Source organism: Rattus rattus, chromosome 1, assembly GCF_011064425.1.
Source record: "Rattus rattus isolate New Zealand chromosome 1, Rrattus_CSIRO_v1, whole genome shotgun sequence".
Taxonomy (NCBI): Eukaryota; Metazoa; Chordata; class Mammalia; order Rodentia; family Muridae; genus Rattus; species Rattus rattus.
This window is the reverse complement of record NC_046154.1, coordinates 30,152,480-30,167,541: the sequence shown is the minus strand read 5'-3', so window position 1 is coordinate 30,167,541 and position 15,062 is coordinate 30,152,480. Positions and strand designations below refer to the sequence as shown.

Genomic DNA, 15,062 nt, shown 5'->3' with positions numbered 1-15,062 from the left:
ATACTAGTTCATGGGACAAGCGAGGATGGGGTATAACAGTGTCAACAGGACAGGTGCTAAGACCCAGACTGGGAAGCTCAGGAGAGAGACACACCTGTTTATGGATCCCAGCCTGCACCCACAGGGTCTCTACCATCATTTTGTAACTTCTGAGAGATGTGGAAATATGTCTGTCCAGCTGCAGGGTGCGCAACTACCTTCCATGGCCTCTCAAGGAGGTTTTGACTCCTGCAGGTCATAGATCATAGATCATAGAAAGCATAGATCATCACTTTAGGCCACAAAGATACCCAGAACTGGCCCCTGGAACGGAACATCAGGCTGGCTCTCCATATGTGGCTCTGGTTACGTTCAGTCTCATTGCCAGGCTCCAAGCTTTCAAGATAATAGTAAAAGACAGTGTATGTCTGAAGCGATTTTTCTAGCAAAGTAAATCCACTCAATTGCTTAATAACAATAGTAGAAAGAATTGCCCTGTTGGGAGAGTCGTTCAAACAAGGCAGTGCATTGGCTTTCAGAGTCTCTCCGGCTTGCCCTGTGCTCAAGCGAGGGCCCTACTGGAGCGTGTGAGCATCTGTGGGAAGCCCCAGGCTGATGGGCTCATTCCTGATTTTGCTTTCTGTTTTGTTTGGATTTTGAACACTTAATACACACCTTATCCCATACAGACCTTATTAATACAGAACACTCCTGCAGACTTAATCTTCCTGGTGGGCTCTGGCAGGACTCAGCCAAAGCCTTTGAACTCTGCAAACCAGTTTCTACCTGATTTGATGAGCTCAGGTGCCTAGGAAGGGCCTGGAAGATGCCTGGGAACCTGATCGTGGCAAGCCAGCCCAGGATGACCTTCCCACCCCCTTCATCTCTCAGGTGCATTCCAACCTTAGGAAATTTCTATCCTTCCCCAAACTTGTTGGACTCTTTCCACAAGCTATACCCTCTCATCCTCAAGACCATTTAATTTGGAAAACCTTGACAGTGAAGCTACTGTTAATGGTGGCACCATCTCCTGCCAGGGAACTGTGCCCACATCTCCTGCTACACTCATACTGCAAGGGCACCCAATCTATCCTGAAAACCTTCCCCAAGTCTCCGTCAGGTCCCTCTTCATTAGCATGCTTATTGTCATATGTCCCTCTTTGTTCTTTGCAAGACACCAAGGTTCAGTGAAAGATGTCAGGCCCTGTCTCCTCTTTCCATCACAAGATAATATTTTTACCCAAACAAATTTATCTTGAAACGCAGTAAGTGCACATGAAGTGTTTCTAAGTGTTGCTGCTGTGGGATGAGTCTGTATTCCATCCTGCTCACTGGACTGGCAGCCATTTGAGGGAAGGAGGTTTGCCCTTCTTAGCCCTGTGCCCCTGAGTACCAGCACTGCGCCGGTCCTGCATGAGACCGTGGAAAGTATTCATTGGAAGAATCGAAACAAAAACCAACGGATGAGTAGTGTTTGGCAGTCAGAGCAATGGAGTAGGCAGAAAACCCAAAGCCCCTATTCTGAGGCTGAGGGATTTTATTAGTGATACTGAGGAGAATGGATGAAGATGCAGTTCTCAAATATGAGTCAGTAAGTGGCTTGCCACCCTCCTCTAAGCCCACATTTAAGACTAATTAAAAGATAACGGAGCAAGATTCTGAAGTTTAACTGACTCTAGACACAGCTATTGATTTCTTGCCAAAGCCCATTTCTCCCCACCTCTTCCCCACTCCTTTAAATGGCACCATTGCTCAGCCCAAGCTAGAAACCCCGCATTCCACCACTGTGTCTCTGTGTACCCAAGCTGTCAGCGGAGTCCCTGGCTCCCTCATGCTGCATATGGAGTCCCGGATTCCATTCCTTCCACCCGTAATACAATCTCTGTGGTTCAGATAGTATCCCATGTGGGCCTCATCTCGCCTACTGTAGCAGAGATGTTTGACTTCTCTCCCACCGTAAGCCATCCCCGTGCAGAAACTAAAGGGATCTCTGAAATGCTCCCAAAGTGAGCTGGCACGCATGCAGTACATCTAGGTTCTATCCAGCAACACTCTGAGATCTCGTAAGACCTCACCAGCCTGATTTGGGTGTCCACTGGTGCTATGTCCCTATTTATTGAGGCCCTCTAGCCACACCATCTTTCCCAAAACGCATATCAAACTCTCGGGGTCTTTGTGCTTTGTGACTCCCTGTCCTCCACCTAGATGGGGTTTCTAGGATTGTCAGCTGCTTGCTGCCATCTGAGACTCAGCTCAAAGGACCCTACACTTGAACCTAACAGGTCGCCTGCTGTTACTTCGTTGGACGTTGTTTCTGTCGCCCACTTGTTGCGATCTGAAATGACCCTACGGCCTGTGCACACCATTGGTCTCCTCCAGTGTGGATGCTCTCACCTTCTGCAGTTACTATAGTAACTATAGTTACTATAAAAATCAAAAAGTTTAACTTCTCTCTGTTATTTTATTTGGTTCAAAAAAAAAAAGTTATCTCCCATCGCTGAGCACTGAACCAGGCACACAGTCACTTCTTGATCAATACTTTTTGATTGGATAAATGAACTCCTTTGTGCCCGTAGAGCCGACTTGGCATGAAAGGGAGCGTGACTGTGGTGTCGAGCATCACTAACAGGAATGTATAATGCAGAGAGGAGCCCGCTCAGCAGGCACCGGTCCCACCCATATATCTGTACTTGGTTCTGGGGGACCCCACTGCCATGAACGAGCACCAGAAATATAAAGAGGAATCCAGCAAATGAGACAGTTGAAGCATAAAAGAAAAGAGTGCAAGACCAAAAAAAAATAAAATATATCCTGAGAAGGATCTGCTGCTGTCTTTTGCCGTCTAAAGCACCACAGAAAGGGAAACACTAATTCTGGAGCCTCAAGGAAATAATGCAGATCATTGATGATGGGAAAAGACTTCAGCTGTAGGGACAGCGAGCCCCTTTGAGAGAGTCCACAGCCTCAGATACTCATTTCTTCATCCAAGAGAGGATGGGAATGGCCACTTGGCAAGGAGAACAAGGGAGTGACTCGGGTGATCCAGGATGGCCTCCAAGACCTAACATCCAGGTTTCTGTGACATACAGAGACAGGGTCAAGAAAAACGTTTTTCTGGGGACTGGGGAAGAAGGCTCAGTGGCTAAGAGTTCTGGGTGCTCTTTCAGAGGACCTGGCTTCAATTCCCAGCACCCATGGGACAGCTCCTAACTGGATGTAACTCCAGATTGAGAAGATCCTATGTCCCCTTCTGGCCTCTGTGGGCACCAGGCACACATGTGGTGCACAGAGAGACACATAAATGTTCTTAAAATCTTTAAAATGCATGAATAACAAGATGCAAGAACTTGCTTAGCTATCCTGAAGACAGAGGTCACTGAACCCTGCTCTACAGAAAAGACAGGAGAAGACGGTAGACAGGTGTCTCATGGTCTGGACACACGGGCCATTGTGGCGTGCCCTCTGGTTTTAAAGTCTCTCTGGGATCAATCAGAACATGGGGTTCCTAGACAAATTACTGCACAGAGATGCCTCACGTTTTAGGGGAAAATGGCTACCCTGATCACAGCAAGACGGTCCAGTACTACAGTTCTGAAACTCTACCCTTTCTTAAGAGTAGAAGCTCAGACCCCAGGCTGTGGAACTTCAAGTCTCAGCCTATTCCTCTCTAGTAAAGTATTTTAACATCTGGGAGGCTGGGAGTTCGAGCTCATCCTGGGATGTCTAATGAGTTCCAGGACAGTCTGGGCTGCATCGTGAGACCCTGTCTGAAGAAAACAAACAAACAAACAAACGAGATTGGATTTCATTTAAAGGGGGGGGAGGAGCAATTTAAACCAGAACGGCACAGTTTGATAATTATGGAAATTTACATCTACACACACTTGGACCTTCACTGCCTCATGCAAAGACTGCAGGGTTTACAGAAATTATAACTGCTGTCCTTAGAACGAGTTTATCAATCCTAATTACCAGCAGGACCATCGGGTGGTCCTGATTTGTTACCTCCAGCGACCCCTACCGTCCCTCCCCCGTGGCAGTGAGGAAACCAAAGCTCAGATCAGCCTCGCAGTCACAGGTTCTACAGCGGCACACACACTGCGGAACCTGGTTATCCGACTCCGGCGCTCGCTGCCTCGCTCATTGTGTTCTGCTGGGCGGGACAGCTACACAGTTAGGATGAGGCTTATTCATCTAAGTCAGCAGATTCCCAGGTCTCCTCTCAGCCTCAGAACTCTTTCAATCGCAACTGTGCTCAGAACTCCAGTGAGTAAAGCAGACCAACACCTGAAAAGCTCAGACCGAAGTGTGTGTGTGTGTGTGTGTGTGTGTGTGTGTGTGTGTGTGTGTGTGTGTGTGTGTGTGTGTGTGGGTGGTGTGTGTGTTGTGTGTGTGTGTTTCGTGTGTGTGTGTGTGTGTTGGAGTGTGTGTGTGTGTGTGTGTGTGTGTGTGTGTGTGTGTGTGTGTGTGTGTTGGAGCCCACTTGACTCCAGGATGGCTGTCTGAAGGCTCCTTGGATCATGGAGCTGTGTAGCCTCCCCTCCCCCAAACTCGACGAGCTACATATTAAGGCGGCCTTGTTTGTATAATGCATCTTTCATTTTCTTAGTTTCCCATCACATTGGACCCTCGTTATCGACTCTGAGGTGGACAAGGCAGGGCACGTCGTCCTTAATTTGCAGATGAGGAAATCAAGGCCAAATGGAGTGAAGCAATGGGCCAAAGGTAGGCCGGTTCAATTTCCGGCCAACTGCAGACTGGAAGTAGAGTCTGTCTCCACGAATTCGGTGTGACCTGGCAGGGAAGGGGCTATCTACTGGAAATTGCTGCTGACCTTTGATCCCGAAAGTGGACAATCAGCTACTTGGCCACTGAGAGAGCTGAGTGCAGCCCCAAGGTTCCTGGTGCCAAGGCGCTGTCCTGGAGCAGATGGCAATGAGCGAGGCAAAGGAGCTCAGAGCCACTGAACGGGCTCGCCACAGGATTCTGGATGGAGCAAGGCCGTTTGCATCGGAGCCCGGTCCTGCTGAGCACAGGGCAGAGGAGGCAGAAGCAGCCAGCATGCCTCCTGCCTTCATCTCCAGCAAGCAAAGGAGCTTGCATAGGGACTGCAGCACTACATTGCTTTTCACCTCAGCTATGCTTAGAGAGCCCTGAAACTAGAGGCGGCTGATGAATGCCGGGATGCACCCCGCCCCCTACACACACACTCCGGAGCATCTATGAACTGAGTTGGAGCATGTGTTGGGGGCAGACAACATTTAATTATCACTTAGGCTTTAATTAGCACTTAATTATTAACACTTAATCCATCTGTAAAATGGGGACACTAATACCTGTTTCATAGGGATGCCGGGAGGATTAATTAATGCGAGCAGCCCACTTTGGAGATGCAGAACCCTGAAAGAGTACTCTGCAGTGGCATTGATCACCACAGCTGATGCACTCCTTTTCCTAATGAGATCCCCGTCTTCCTCTCTGTTCCTTCCTCTTCTTTCCAATAGCCAGCCCCAACACTATCCCCTCAACTTTTCCCTAGCACTGAAACACTTAGCTCTGTGCTTCCCCGACAGGGGATTTCCCATCCGGGAAACCGGCTATTTACAGCCATCTTCCCGCACTTTAATTTTCTATTATGTCCTCTGAATATGTCAATGCCTTCCCAGTAAATATTTTGATGTGCGCTCTTGCAGTAGCTCTGTGGATGCTGAATGGGACAGCTGCTCTCTGTATTAGGGGATTCCAGATGTGGTTTCCAACCACCAGAATCATCTGCGCCAATGCCTGGACTTTTCTTGGGATAGGGGAAAAGATCATCTAGTTGCTTCTGGGGACAGTCATGAGTCCCTTAACCCTTAGATCTGCAGGGACCCCAGATCTACATCGTAGCCACTTATGTCTTTAAAATAAGAAACTTCTCCTTAGTCACTGGAAAAGAAGCTGCCCGAAATGGCTTCTTTCCTTGCATCTGGGCCTTCAGGACCTTGGCCAGCTCCTCCAACCGAAAGAGATTTCAGATTACAGAAATGGGGTTGAGGGTTGAGGGCTGGGGGAGAGATGTGTGTAGGACTTATTTTGACCTAAAGTCAGACTTCATTCCTCCCCTCCCCCCCTTTGATAATCAACCAAATAGGGGATTACTCACTCGTCTTGGAAGCTGACAGCGGCTGTCACCGGGGCAGAGAGCTTCTCCAGAGAGGTCCTGGGCTGCAGGGACTCAGGCAAGCCCTGAACTCTCTTCCAGATGTCATGGCAAATCTTGTCTAGGCTATCCTGGGGTGTGTCCTGGTGGATCCAGACATATCTGGGGAATGGCCCCAGGGCGGAGGGACGCTTGGCCACCAGGGCTGAGGATGGAGGGAGCCCATTTCCACTGGCCATCCTCTTTCTCTCTTTCCGGAAGCCCCTTTGTCCGCCCAGGGCTGGGAGACAAAGGACTGTCCTCCACCAGCCCTCATTCACCAGAAAGGGAGCTGAAGACTGGACCTGGGAAGTAGTCAGTTCTGGCTGGCTGTTGCTCCAGCCAAGGGATGGGTTTCAGAGGCCTTCGGTTTGGGTGAGGATGAGGAGTAGAGGGCAACTTTCTTTTGGGGAGGGGGGGCTTATGTTGACTTCTTTTTATTTGCTCTTTCCTGGCTTTTGCCCCCCTCCCCCTCTCCCGTAGAAGAAAATATTTAAAAGTCAACAAAAACCAGTAACTTAGTAACCGTGGAATGCCCCGGAACTCAGGAACCAAGCGCCTGGGCGGGCAGAATGACATCTGGGAACGACTAGAGGGGAGGACTGGCTCTCCCCACAGGACCCGGCACTCCCCCGTTGCGACACCCCTGTGAGACTTTTCAGGGTCTGGGACTCAGCCCATTCTCTCCTGCCAAGTCACCAGAAGGGCAGGGTAAAGGCCGAGCACTGTACTAGACTGGGTGGGTGCCGGCCATGGGACTGTCTCCTCCCACCTTCCCAAAGGATCCCGCGTACACAGAGGGCCCCCCCACCCGCCTACTGCAGGTCCTGGCTTTAGCTCTCCCGGCCGCCTCCTTCTGTTTCCCCTTCTCTCTCTGCTGCAGCTGCTCTGCCTCCCCAAAAAAGAAATGTCCAATGCGGTATTGTGCCGGTAGTCGGCCTGGCCCAGGTCCTCAGCGGACACTTGTCGCGCCCCCGCGCAGAGCTGCGACCCGCACCGCAGAGGATCCCAACCCTTAAAAGGCCGCCGATTGGGCAGGGCAGGCCCGGGCGGGGTCAGCGGATTTGCGTGTCAGTAGCTCCCACACCCCTGCCGTCGAGAGCTGGGATTCTTTCAGTGGGTTCAAGCGCAACGGCTGGGTGCGCGGGGGTGGGGCACGGGCCGGGCGTTCGTCCCTGAGACTCGCAGGTGGAATGGGGGCGGGGTGGGACTGGAAAGACCCCAGGGAGCTTCCTCTTAGAAGTAAGTCAAAGTGAAACACTGTTCCCATCCCACCACTGCATACAAACTTCAGAGGTTGCCTAGAGGTGGGGAACCTGCCCCCTTTCCCCATTGGCTTTAATCCTAACTGCCATCCCACGGGAGCACCGAATGCCAAGAGCTGACTTTAAACCTGATCCTGTTCACCCTCCTGAGTTTGTACTACTTTTTATTCGGCGGACACGATGGAAGGAAACTGAATCTCTAAGTTGCAAATGGTTGTGTCCTGAGTTCAAGAAGCAAGGCTAGAATTCAAAGCTCGGACTCGACACGATCTAATGCCCTTGGCTCCCAAGCTAACCCCAACACTGAGACAGGGAGGCAGGCGGAGGTGGGAGAAAAAGTCGCACCCTTTGATATCAGTGCGGACTGCGATCGTCGCCCCTAAGCCCTTCCACATAGAAGCTTCACCTTTGAAAAAGCGTGAACTTGCCGAGCATTCCCTGGTCCCCCAAAGCAGTGGTTACTCCTCCAAGGGTCCACCCAGGGAAGAACCAGTGGGAGGTGGAGGAAGAAACAGCTGAGGCAAATAGCCTTGGCCTGGAGAAGCCAGTCACAGTGATCTGATCATCACTGTATTTCTTTGTTATGTGACTGGAATTTCTTCCCATTCCTCCAGAATCCATGGACTCTCCTCCTGTACCAGGTGCATTGCTCACACTGATTAGGCAGCTCGAATTTCTGAGCTGGGTGTGGTGGCACTCAGCACTCAGGAGGCTGAGGCAGGAGGATCTCAAGTTCCAGGCTAGCCTGAGCTACATAGTGAGTTCCAGCACAGCACATTCCTGACACACGGTAGGCACTGGTGAAACTCACGTTGGAAAAACGAACGGTACACTGTATATAAAGCGCCTAGCATGCTGCAGGTGCCCACTAGGTAGCTTTGCTCTTTACTGAGGGGCCCAGTTCCTGGAAATGTTGACTCTGAGTTTTGCAAGCCGAGCTTCATTCCTTTTTGGTTTTCATTTATGAAATTGAAGATGTGCTCCTTTGGGGAAAATTCCGAGGACCTAGACTGAATAAAATTATAGTTAAGAATGTAGAAAACCTTTTAAGATAGTGTATTTAAAGGAGAAGTGATCACTTCTGATGAAATATTAATAGTTCTGAAAATGTCACTCAGTGTTTGTGCCGCTTGGCATTTGGTTGGCTAACACCCATGCTTAGAGCAGAGTGCCAAGACCTTGTACTGCCCAGGCCACAGGATTCAGGAAAGCCAGCTGGCTCGCCCTCTCCTCTGCTTTCTCTTCCCCTGAACAGGGGACCAGGCAGGCACTAGGGGGACTAAATCAGAAAGGATGGAAAAGAGGGACGTCAAGCAGGTATAGCGAACAAAGAGAGGTGGCTTTCTCGGAGCACACAGGCTTTGGAAAAGATGCTGAAGACCCTTAAGTGCTGTCTTTAAAACTGCATAAAGCTACAACGGATCTGAACACCACCAGCCGCACAGGGTTATTGAAATTTTAATTGTATTTTAACATACGTTTAAAAATTCAGTTCTTGGGCTGGAAAGAAGATGGCTCAATAGATAAAGGACTTGCCCTAGAAGCAGGAGGTCCTGGGTTTAGAGCCCCCCAAAAGTGCAAAAGAAGCCAAGCAGCCCCACACACCTGCATCCCCAGCACTGGGGGTGGGGGTGGGGGTGGGGACAGGAGGATGCCCTGGATAGTTTGCTCTTAGCTCCATACAAGTTAGAGTTGTCTGAGAAGAGAGAATCATAACAGAGAAAGTACCTCCATATAGGCCCATGTGTAAATCTGTGGGGCATTTTCTTTCTTTCTTTCTTTTTTTAAAGATTTTATTTATTTTATGTAAGTGAGTACCCTGTCACTCTCTTTAGACACACCAGAAGAGGGAATCAGATTGTGTTGCAGATGGTTGTGAGCCACCATGTGGTTGCTGGGAATTGAACTCAGGACCTCTGGAAGAGCAGTTGGTGCTCTTAACCACTGAGCCATCTCTCCAGCCCCCTGTGAGGGCATTTTCTTAATTAGTGGTTGGTGTGGAGGGTCCATCCCACTATAGGTCCTGGGGTTCATCAGAAACCAAACTGAGCAAGGCAGCAGGAATAAGCCAGGAAGCAGCACTACCCCATGGCCTCTACATCAGCTCCTGCCTCCAGATTCCTGCCTTGAGTTCGTGCCCTGACTTCCTTTGATAATAGACTGTGATATGGACCGCTAAACTGAAATAAACCTTTCTTGCTTTTAGTTATGGCGTTTTTGTCCCAGCAATAGAAACCTTGAGACACTGGGGGCAGCTAGCCAGCCAGACTGGAATCAGTAAGCTCCAGGGTCCGCAAAAGACCCTGTCTGAAAACTACAGAAGAGTAGAGGAAGTAACCCAATGTGTTGACCTTTGTCCTCCACACATGCATATACGCACATAGGAGCATCCATGCACACATGCATGCACATACCTATTTAAATGAAATAAAAATCAGAAAATATGGTTCTTCATCTGCTCTAGGCACCTCTCCGGTGCTCAAGAGCCACCTGTGTCTGGGGTTACCATGTTGGATGACACAGAACACCTTCAAGATACATGGACTCTAGAGTCAAATTACTTGGGTTCACATGAAGGTTCCATTAGGCTTTGAGTTGTCCGTCACCAGAAACTCAGCTCAACTGCTATGTCCTTTGGCCTGTTGGTTCGTTAAGGCCCTCACACTCTATGCCTATAACATAGAACTTTGCTTCCCGATAGTTCTGCAGGCTAGAAGTTCACGATTGAGGCGTCAGTGGCTGTGGGAAGTTTGAGAATGTTAATTACCAACTTGACATAATCTAGAACCACTTGGGAAGGGAGTCTTGCGGGCAAGACTGTGAGGGATAAGATAATCAATGTAGATTACGTTAATTGAGGTGGGAAGATCCACCCACTGTGGGCGGGGCCATTCCCTCTGCGGGATCCTGAATAGAATAAGAGTGGAGACTGAGTGGAGACTGTTAGCTCTGTGAAGGAAGTCACTGCTTCCCACTCTTGACACCGGATGTAATGCGACTAGCTGCTTCCAGTTGCTGCTTCCTTGGCATCCATAACCCCTAGGTAATGGATTATCACCTGCAGTTGTGAGCAAAATACATTCTATCTCCCTTAAGTGGCTTTTGTCTGTGTGTTTTATCCCAGCAACTATTAAGAAACTAACACAGGATCTCTCACCCCTAAATTCAGAGGCATCTTCTCCCTTGTCTTCACAGGGGGTGCTCTCTGTGCATGACTCTGTCTCAAACTCCCTCTAAGGGGCTGGGGAGATGGCTCAACTGGTAAAGTGTCATGCACGCACTGGGACTGGCTTTGACCCTCAGCCTTCAAGCGAGAAAGCTGGACACAGGGGTTCTAGCTAGCCTGTAATCTCAGTGTTGGGGAGGCAGAGAGGATCGACTCTTTGAGGCTGGATAGCACGGCAGTGGTCTAGATGCTCTATTACGAAGTGATTGCCTAACACACAGTCATTGCTAGAACAGCACGCGGCACAGAAGAGTCCTACCAAAGCAACGTACTCTGGTTTGCTTTTTGATTACATTGAAATGTACGATATTGGAGTTTCCGAGCCACAGCTTCTGGGCAAAGTGCAGTGAGGGAGAATTTTAACTGTACAGGGGAAATCATCATATGAACCTCTCTAGGCTGTGATTATTTTTGCACATGTGTGTGCGTGTTTGGTGTGTGTGTGTGTGTGTGTGTGTTTGGTATGTGTGTGTGTTTGGTGTGTGTGTGTTTGGTATGTGTGTGTTTGGTGTGTGTGTGTGTGTGTGTGTGCATGTTGCATATGTATGAACACCTGTGTGTGTGTGTGTCTGTCTGTCTGTCTGTGCATGGTGCATATGTATGGATACTTCTGTGTGTGTGTGCATGTTGCATATGTATGGACACCTCCGTGTGTGTGTGTGTGTGTGTGTGTGTGTGTGTGTGTGTGTGTGTGTGTGTGTGTGCTGTATGTGTGTGTTCCTGTGGAGGCCAGAGATTGACTTCAGGTGTCTTCCTTGCGTCCTCTCCACCTTGTTTACTGGGGCATGGTCTCTCTCCCAACCAAGAGCATTTCTCGTGGTTTAGTTTAGCTAGCTATCTTGCCTAGGGAAATCTCGCTCTACCTCCCAAATGCTGGGACTATGAGAAGGTTACCGCAGCCACTTGGCTTTTTATGTGAATGCCGGGTAGACAAACTCTTTCTCCTTGCTTGTGCAGCAAGCATTTTATGCACTGTACCACCTCCCCCGCTGGCTGCACTTCCGAACACCAGTCAGGAGCCCCAACAGGGCAAGGCCCAAGGATTAGGGAAATCCTATACCCTGGACAGATTTTGGCCTCAGGAAGGAGCAAAGCATTTTATCAGTGCATGGTGACGTAGAGCATGATGGCACAACCTAGGCTAATCCCAGCGTCCAGGGAGTTAGTTATGTGCCTTCAGAACCCAGGGCTGGTGGAGGCATAGAGACAGCATGCCGAACAAGACAGGCTTGGCTGCTGATGCTTTTTTTTTTAAAGGACTTGAAACCTGGCATTAATCGTCATAGACACCGTTGCATTTATGAATTATTTTAACTTGAAAAGGTTCTTCAGTTCTCTGCTACTTTGACTATGACTCTAGGCAGTTTGATTTCACCCCTCTGTGCTTCGGTTGGCTTCTCTACAAAACCGATGTAATAAAAACACCGGCCTAAGAGACGTGTTCGGTGCCAGGTGAGACAACATATAGAGCTCAGAAGTTAGCAGGGTGAACACAGCATTTCCGGGGACTGTTCACTGTCATTAGGGAGGGTTTCTGTTTTCTTCCCCCTTCCCACCCCTCTCCTACTTCCTTTTTATTTTTCTAACAAAACAAAAGCAAAAAACATGGTCCTGTGTAGCCCAAGGACAAGCTCCCGATCCTTCGGGCCCGACTTCCCAAAGATTTTCTGGGTTTACAGGCATGCAGTGCCACACCTGGCTTCCGAGATGCTGGAAACGGAATCCAAGGTTCTGTGATCGGTGGGCAAGCACCCCTGCCAAATGTACCAACTCTCTCCAGCCCCACGCTTTTGATTTGGAATCAGAAAACTCTCAGAGGAAGGCATCATTTCTAACACCCTCCAGTCAAAGCCCCTTCCACGTCGGACACAAGTATGACTAGGTTACAAAACTCAGAAAAGTGGGTGTGGCCTCTTTTAAAACCTTAACGGACCGTGCGGTCGACAGCTCAAAATGCTTACCCTAGCACACATAAAGGGAAAAAAGAAATCCAGAGAGGCAGCTGCCAGGAGGCTGAGGCAGAAGGATCTCTCCAAGTTCGAAGACAACTTAGTTTACAAAGTGAGTTCCAGGCCAGCCAGAGTTACTAGTAACCCTGGCTCAAACAAACAAACAAACGAACGAACAAAATCAATAAAAATAAACAACCAGAAAGCCAAGCCACACCCACCCTTCTCCTCCGCTGGCATGCTACTAAGCCTACCTCCTCCTCACATACTCTTCAAGTATAAAAGAACATTGCAAAGCTCTTTTGCTTCTTTGCTTTTGAAATTTATTTTTTGGCCAGGGGTAATTTATTTAATTTATGGTCAACTGCAGTTTCTCCCCAATCTTGGTGCCTACTCAGGAAATCTTGCACAGAGAGGAAAAACTCTAACCTATAAATCCTTATCAAATGTAATTAAATCTTTATGCCTACCAAATTCGACAGTTAATGAAGTTGACATAATGTTACACTTTGCATTTAATTAAATATTTACTGATTCCCATGTTGCCATTTTCTCCTTTTTTATTGTGAGGCTAATAAAATTTCCAAGCCTCAAATTCTTTTGGCAGTCCTTACAAACCTATGAAGACCACCCACCCTGCACCCCTCCCCCCATTGCTATTTCCTTCAAATCTAAAAGAGTCAAACTGCCCAGAGGTGGGTCTGGGACATCTGAGGACTTTGAATTTCTTGAGGTACAAAGAATGAGAAGAAGGAAGTTGATGCCATGTTGTCTCAGCTACGGAAGGAAGAAGGCTGTAGAATAGCCGGCCATTTCCAGGGCTCTGGAAAAGAACAAACAGTGTTTGGGAAGCAAGGCTGGATGATTCGGCGTCATCTGTCTCTAGGCAACATCACTGGTAATTCTTTACTACTGGTCCTGTGGTGGGGGATTGTTTCTCCTAACTGCCTCCCTTTTGCCCACAGGTGAGGAGGTAAGTAGGAGCTTGGAAGGTAGCAACTGAAGCCTTTGAGCTAAAATGCCTGCTCTGCTATTTGCTCTGTGCTTTTGGGATTGCAAAGGGACGCAAATCTACAAGCAGTTAAGGGGCTTTGGAATAGGGAAATACAGGCTGGGGATATTTTAGCCCAGTGGTAGAGCTCTTGCCTTGCATGAGTGAGGCCCTAGGTTCGATTCTCAGTACTAAAAACAACTAACCAGCCAACTGACAACAAGCAATAAACAAAAAAGAACTGGTGCAAGATGCATATGTTATTCCCAGTATGAGATCTGCCCCCTAGTACAATTAAATCAATCATTATTATCAGCAAATTTTATGAACCATCTTGTAAAAATGGCAGTCTATGAGAACTGCACTTAAAGTTGGGATAAAGAAAGGCCATGGTTGGTGAATGGAAAAAAATAGACCAAAAGGGAAGGACATGACTTCTCTCTTGGGTATGGTGGAGGAGAAAGTTTATTATAGATATGTGGGAGAGCATGGTCAGATGCAGATATCTGGGAGAGTATAGAGTGCAACATGACCCTTGAGTCATGTGAGGACAGGGGCGAGGCGAGGGAGGGGAAGCAGGTTGCAGCAGCCTGGGGACCCAAAGGGAGTAAATGAAAAGATCAGGTAACCAAAATGCTTGGATTTTATAGGGGAGAATGTTGGACAGCTGGGGAAGAGTAGCTCAGCCCCTGGACTACAGAAGTTTAGGGTATGCTTGCCAGGAGGGCTGTTTAACAGGTAGGGGCTGCAGGATATGGGAGAGCCAGGTGGCCAGCATCCCTTTGATATGTTAATAGGCATCTTAGCAGTTTGGCCAGGGTTTGAAACCTACCAGTTGGCGGAAGTGACTGCAAGTGGCCCAATGACACAACAACAAAGCCAGAATCAGGCTAGCTCAGCACCTCCCCTCCCCCAGTTATACTAAGCAGTTCTAGGGTTACTCTAGACAAGACCCCTTCTGAGTTGGCGGGGTTGTGACTAGTTTGTGAGGGAAGAGGAATCATCAGTTGAGAAAACGCCCACACCCACCGGATTGGCCCATGAGGCGTATTTTTGATCGGTGATTGATGGGGGAGGGCCCAGGTCATTGCCGGTGGTGCCACTCCTTGGCTGCTGGTCCAGGGTGTTAGAGGAAAGCAGTCTGAGCAAACCCTGGGGAGCAGGCCAGGAACAAACACTCTTCCAAGATCTCTGCATCAGCTCTTCCTGTGTTAGAATTCCTGTCCTGACTTCCCTTGTACTGGGGAGTGACCGGAAGTGTTGGATGAAATAAAACCGCTATCTTCACAAGTTGTTTGGGGTCACGGTGTTTTATCAGCAGTAGAAACGCTACGTGAGACACCAGCTAGGAACTTTCGTGCTTTAATTCTCCTTTCTCAACATCTGCACAGGGACATCGGTCACCAATAGGCATTCCTTCCAAACCTCTACCGCTGAGCTGCTCTAAGGCAGCTTTTGGATTTACACTACC

The 15,062-nt window shown here is 48.8% G+C and overlaps 1 protein-coding gene across 1 annotated transcript in view; it reads right to left on the bottom strand.

The window, feature by feature from the left end:
• C1H1orf94 (chromosome 1 C1orf94 homolog) overlaps nt 1–6,437 on the bottom strand; it is a 43,236-nt gene extending 36,799 nt beyond the window's left edge. The window contains 2 exon segments of the mRNA XM_032888430.1: nt 6,125–6,417; nt 6,420–6,437. Of these exon segments, the coding sequence (XP_032744321.1) occupies nt 6,125–6,417; nt 6,420–6,437 (311 nt within the window).
• Between the last annotated feature and the right edge of the window lie 8,625 nt (nt 6,438–15,062).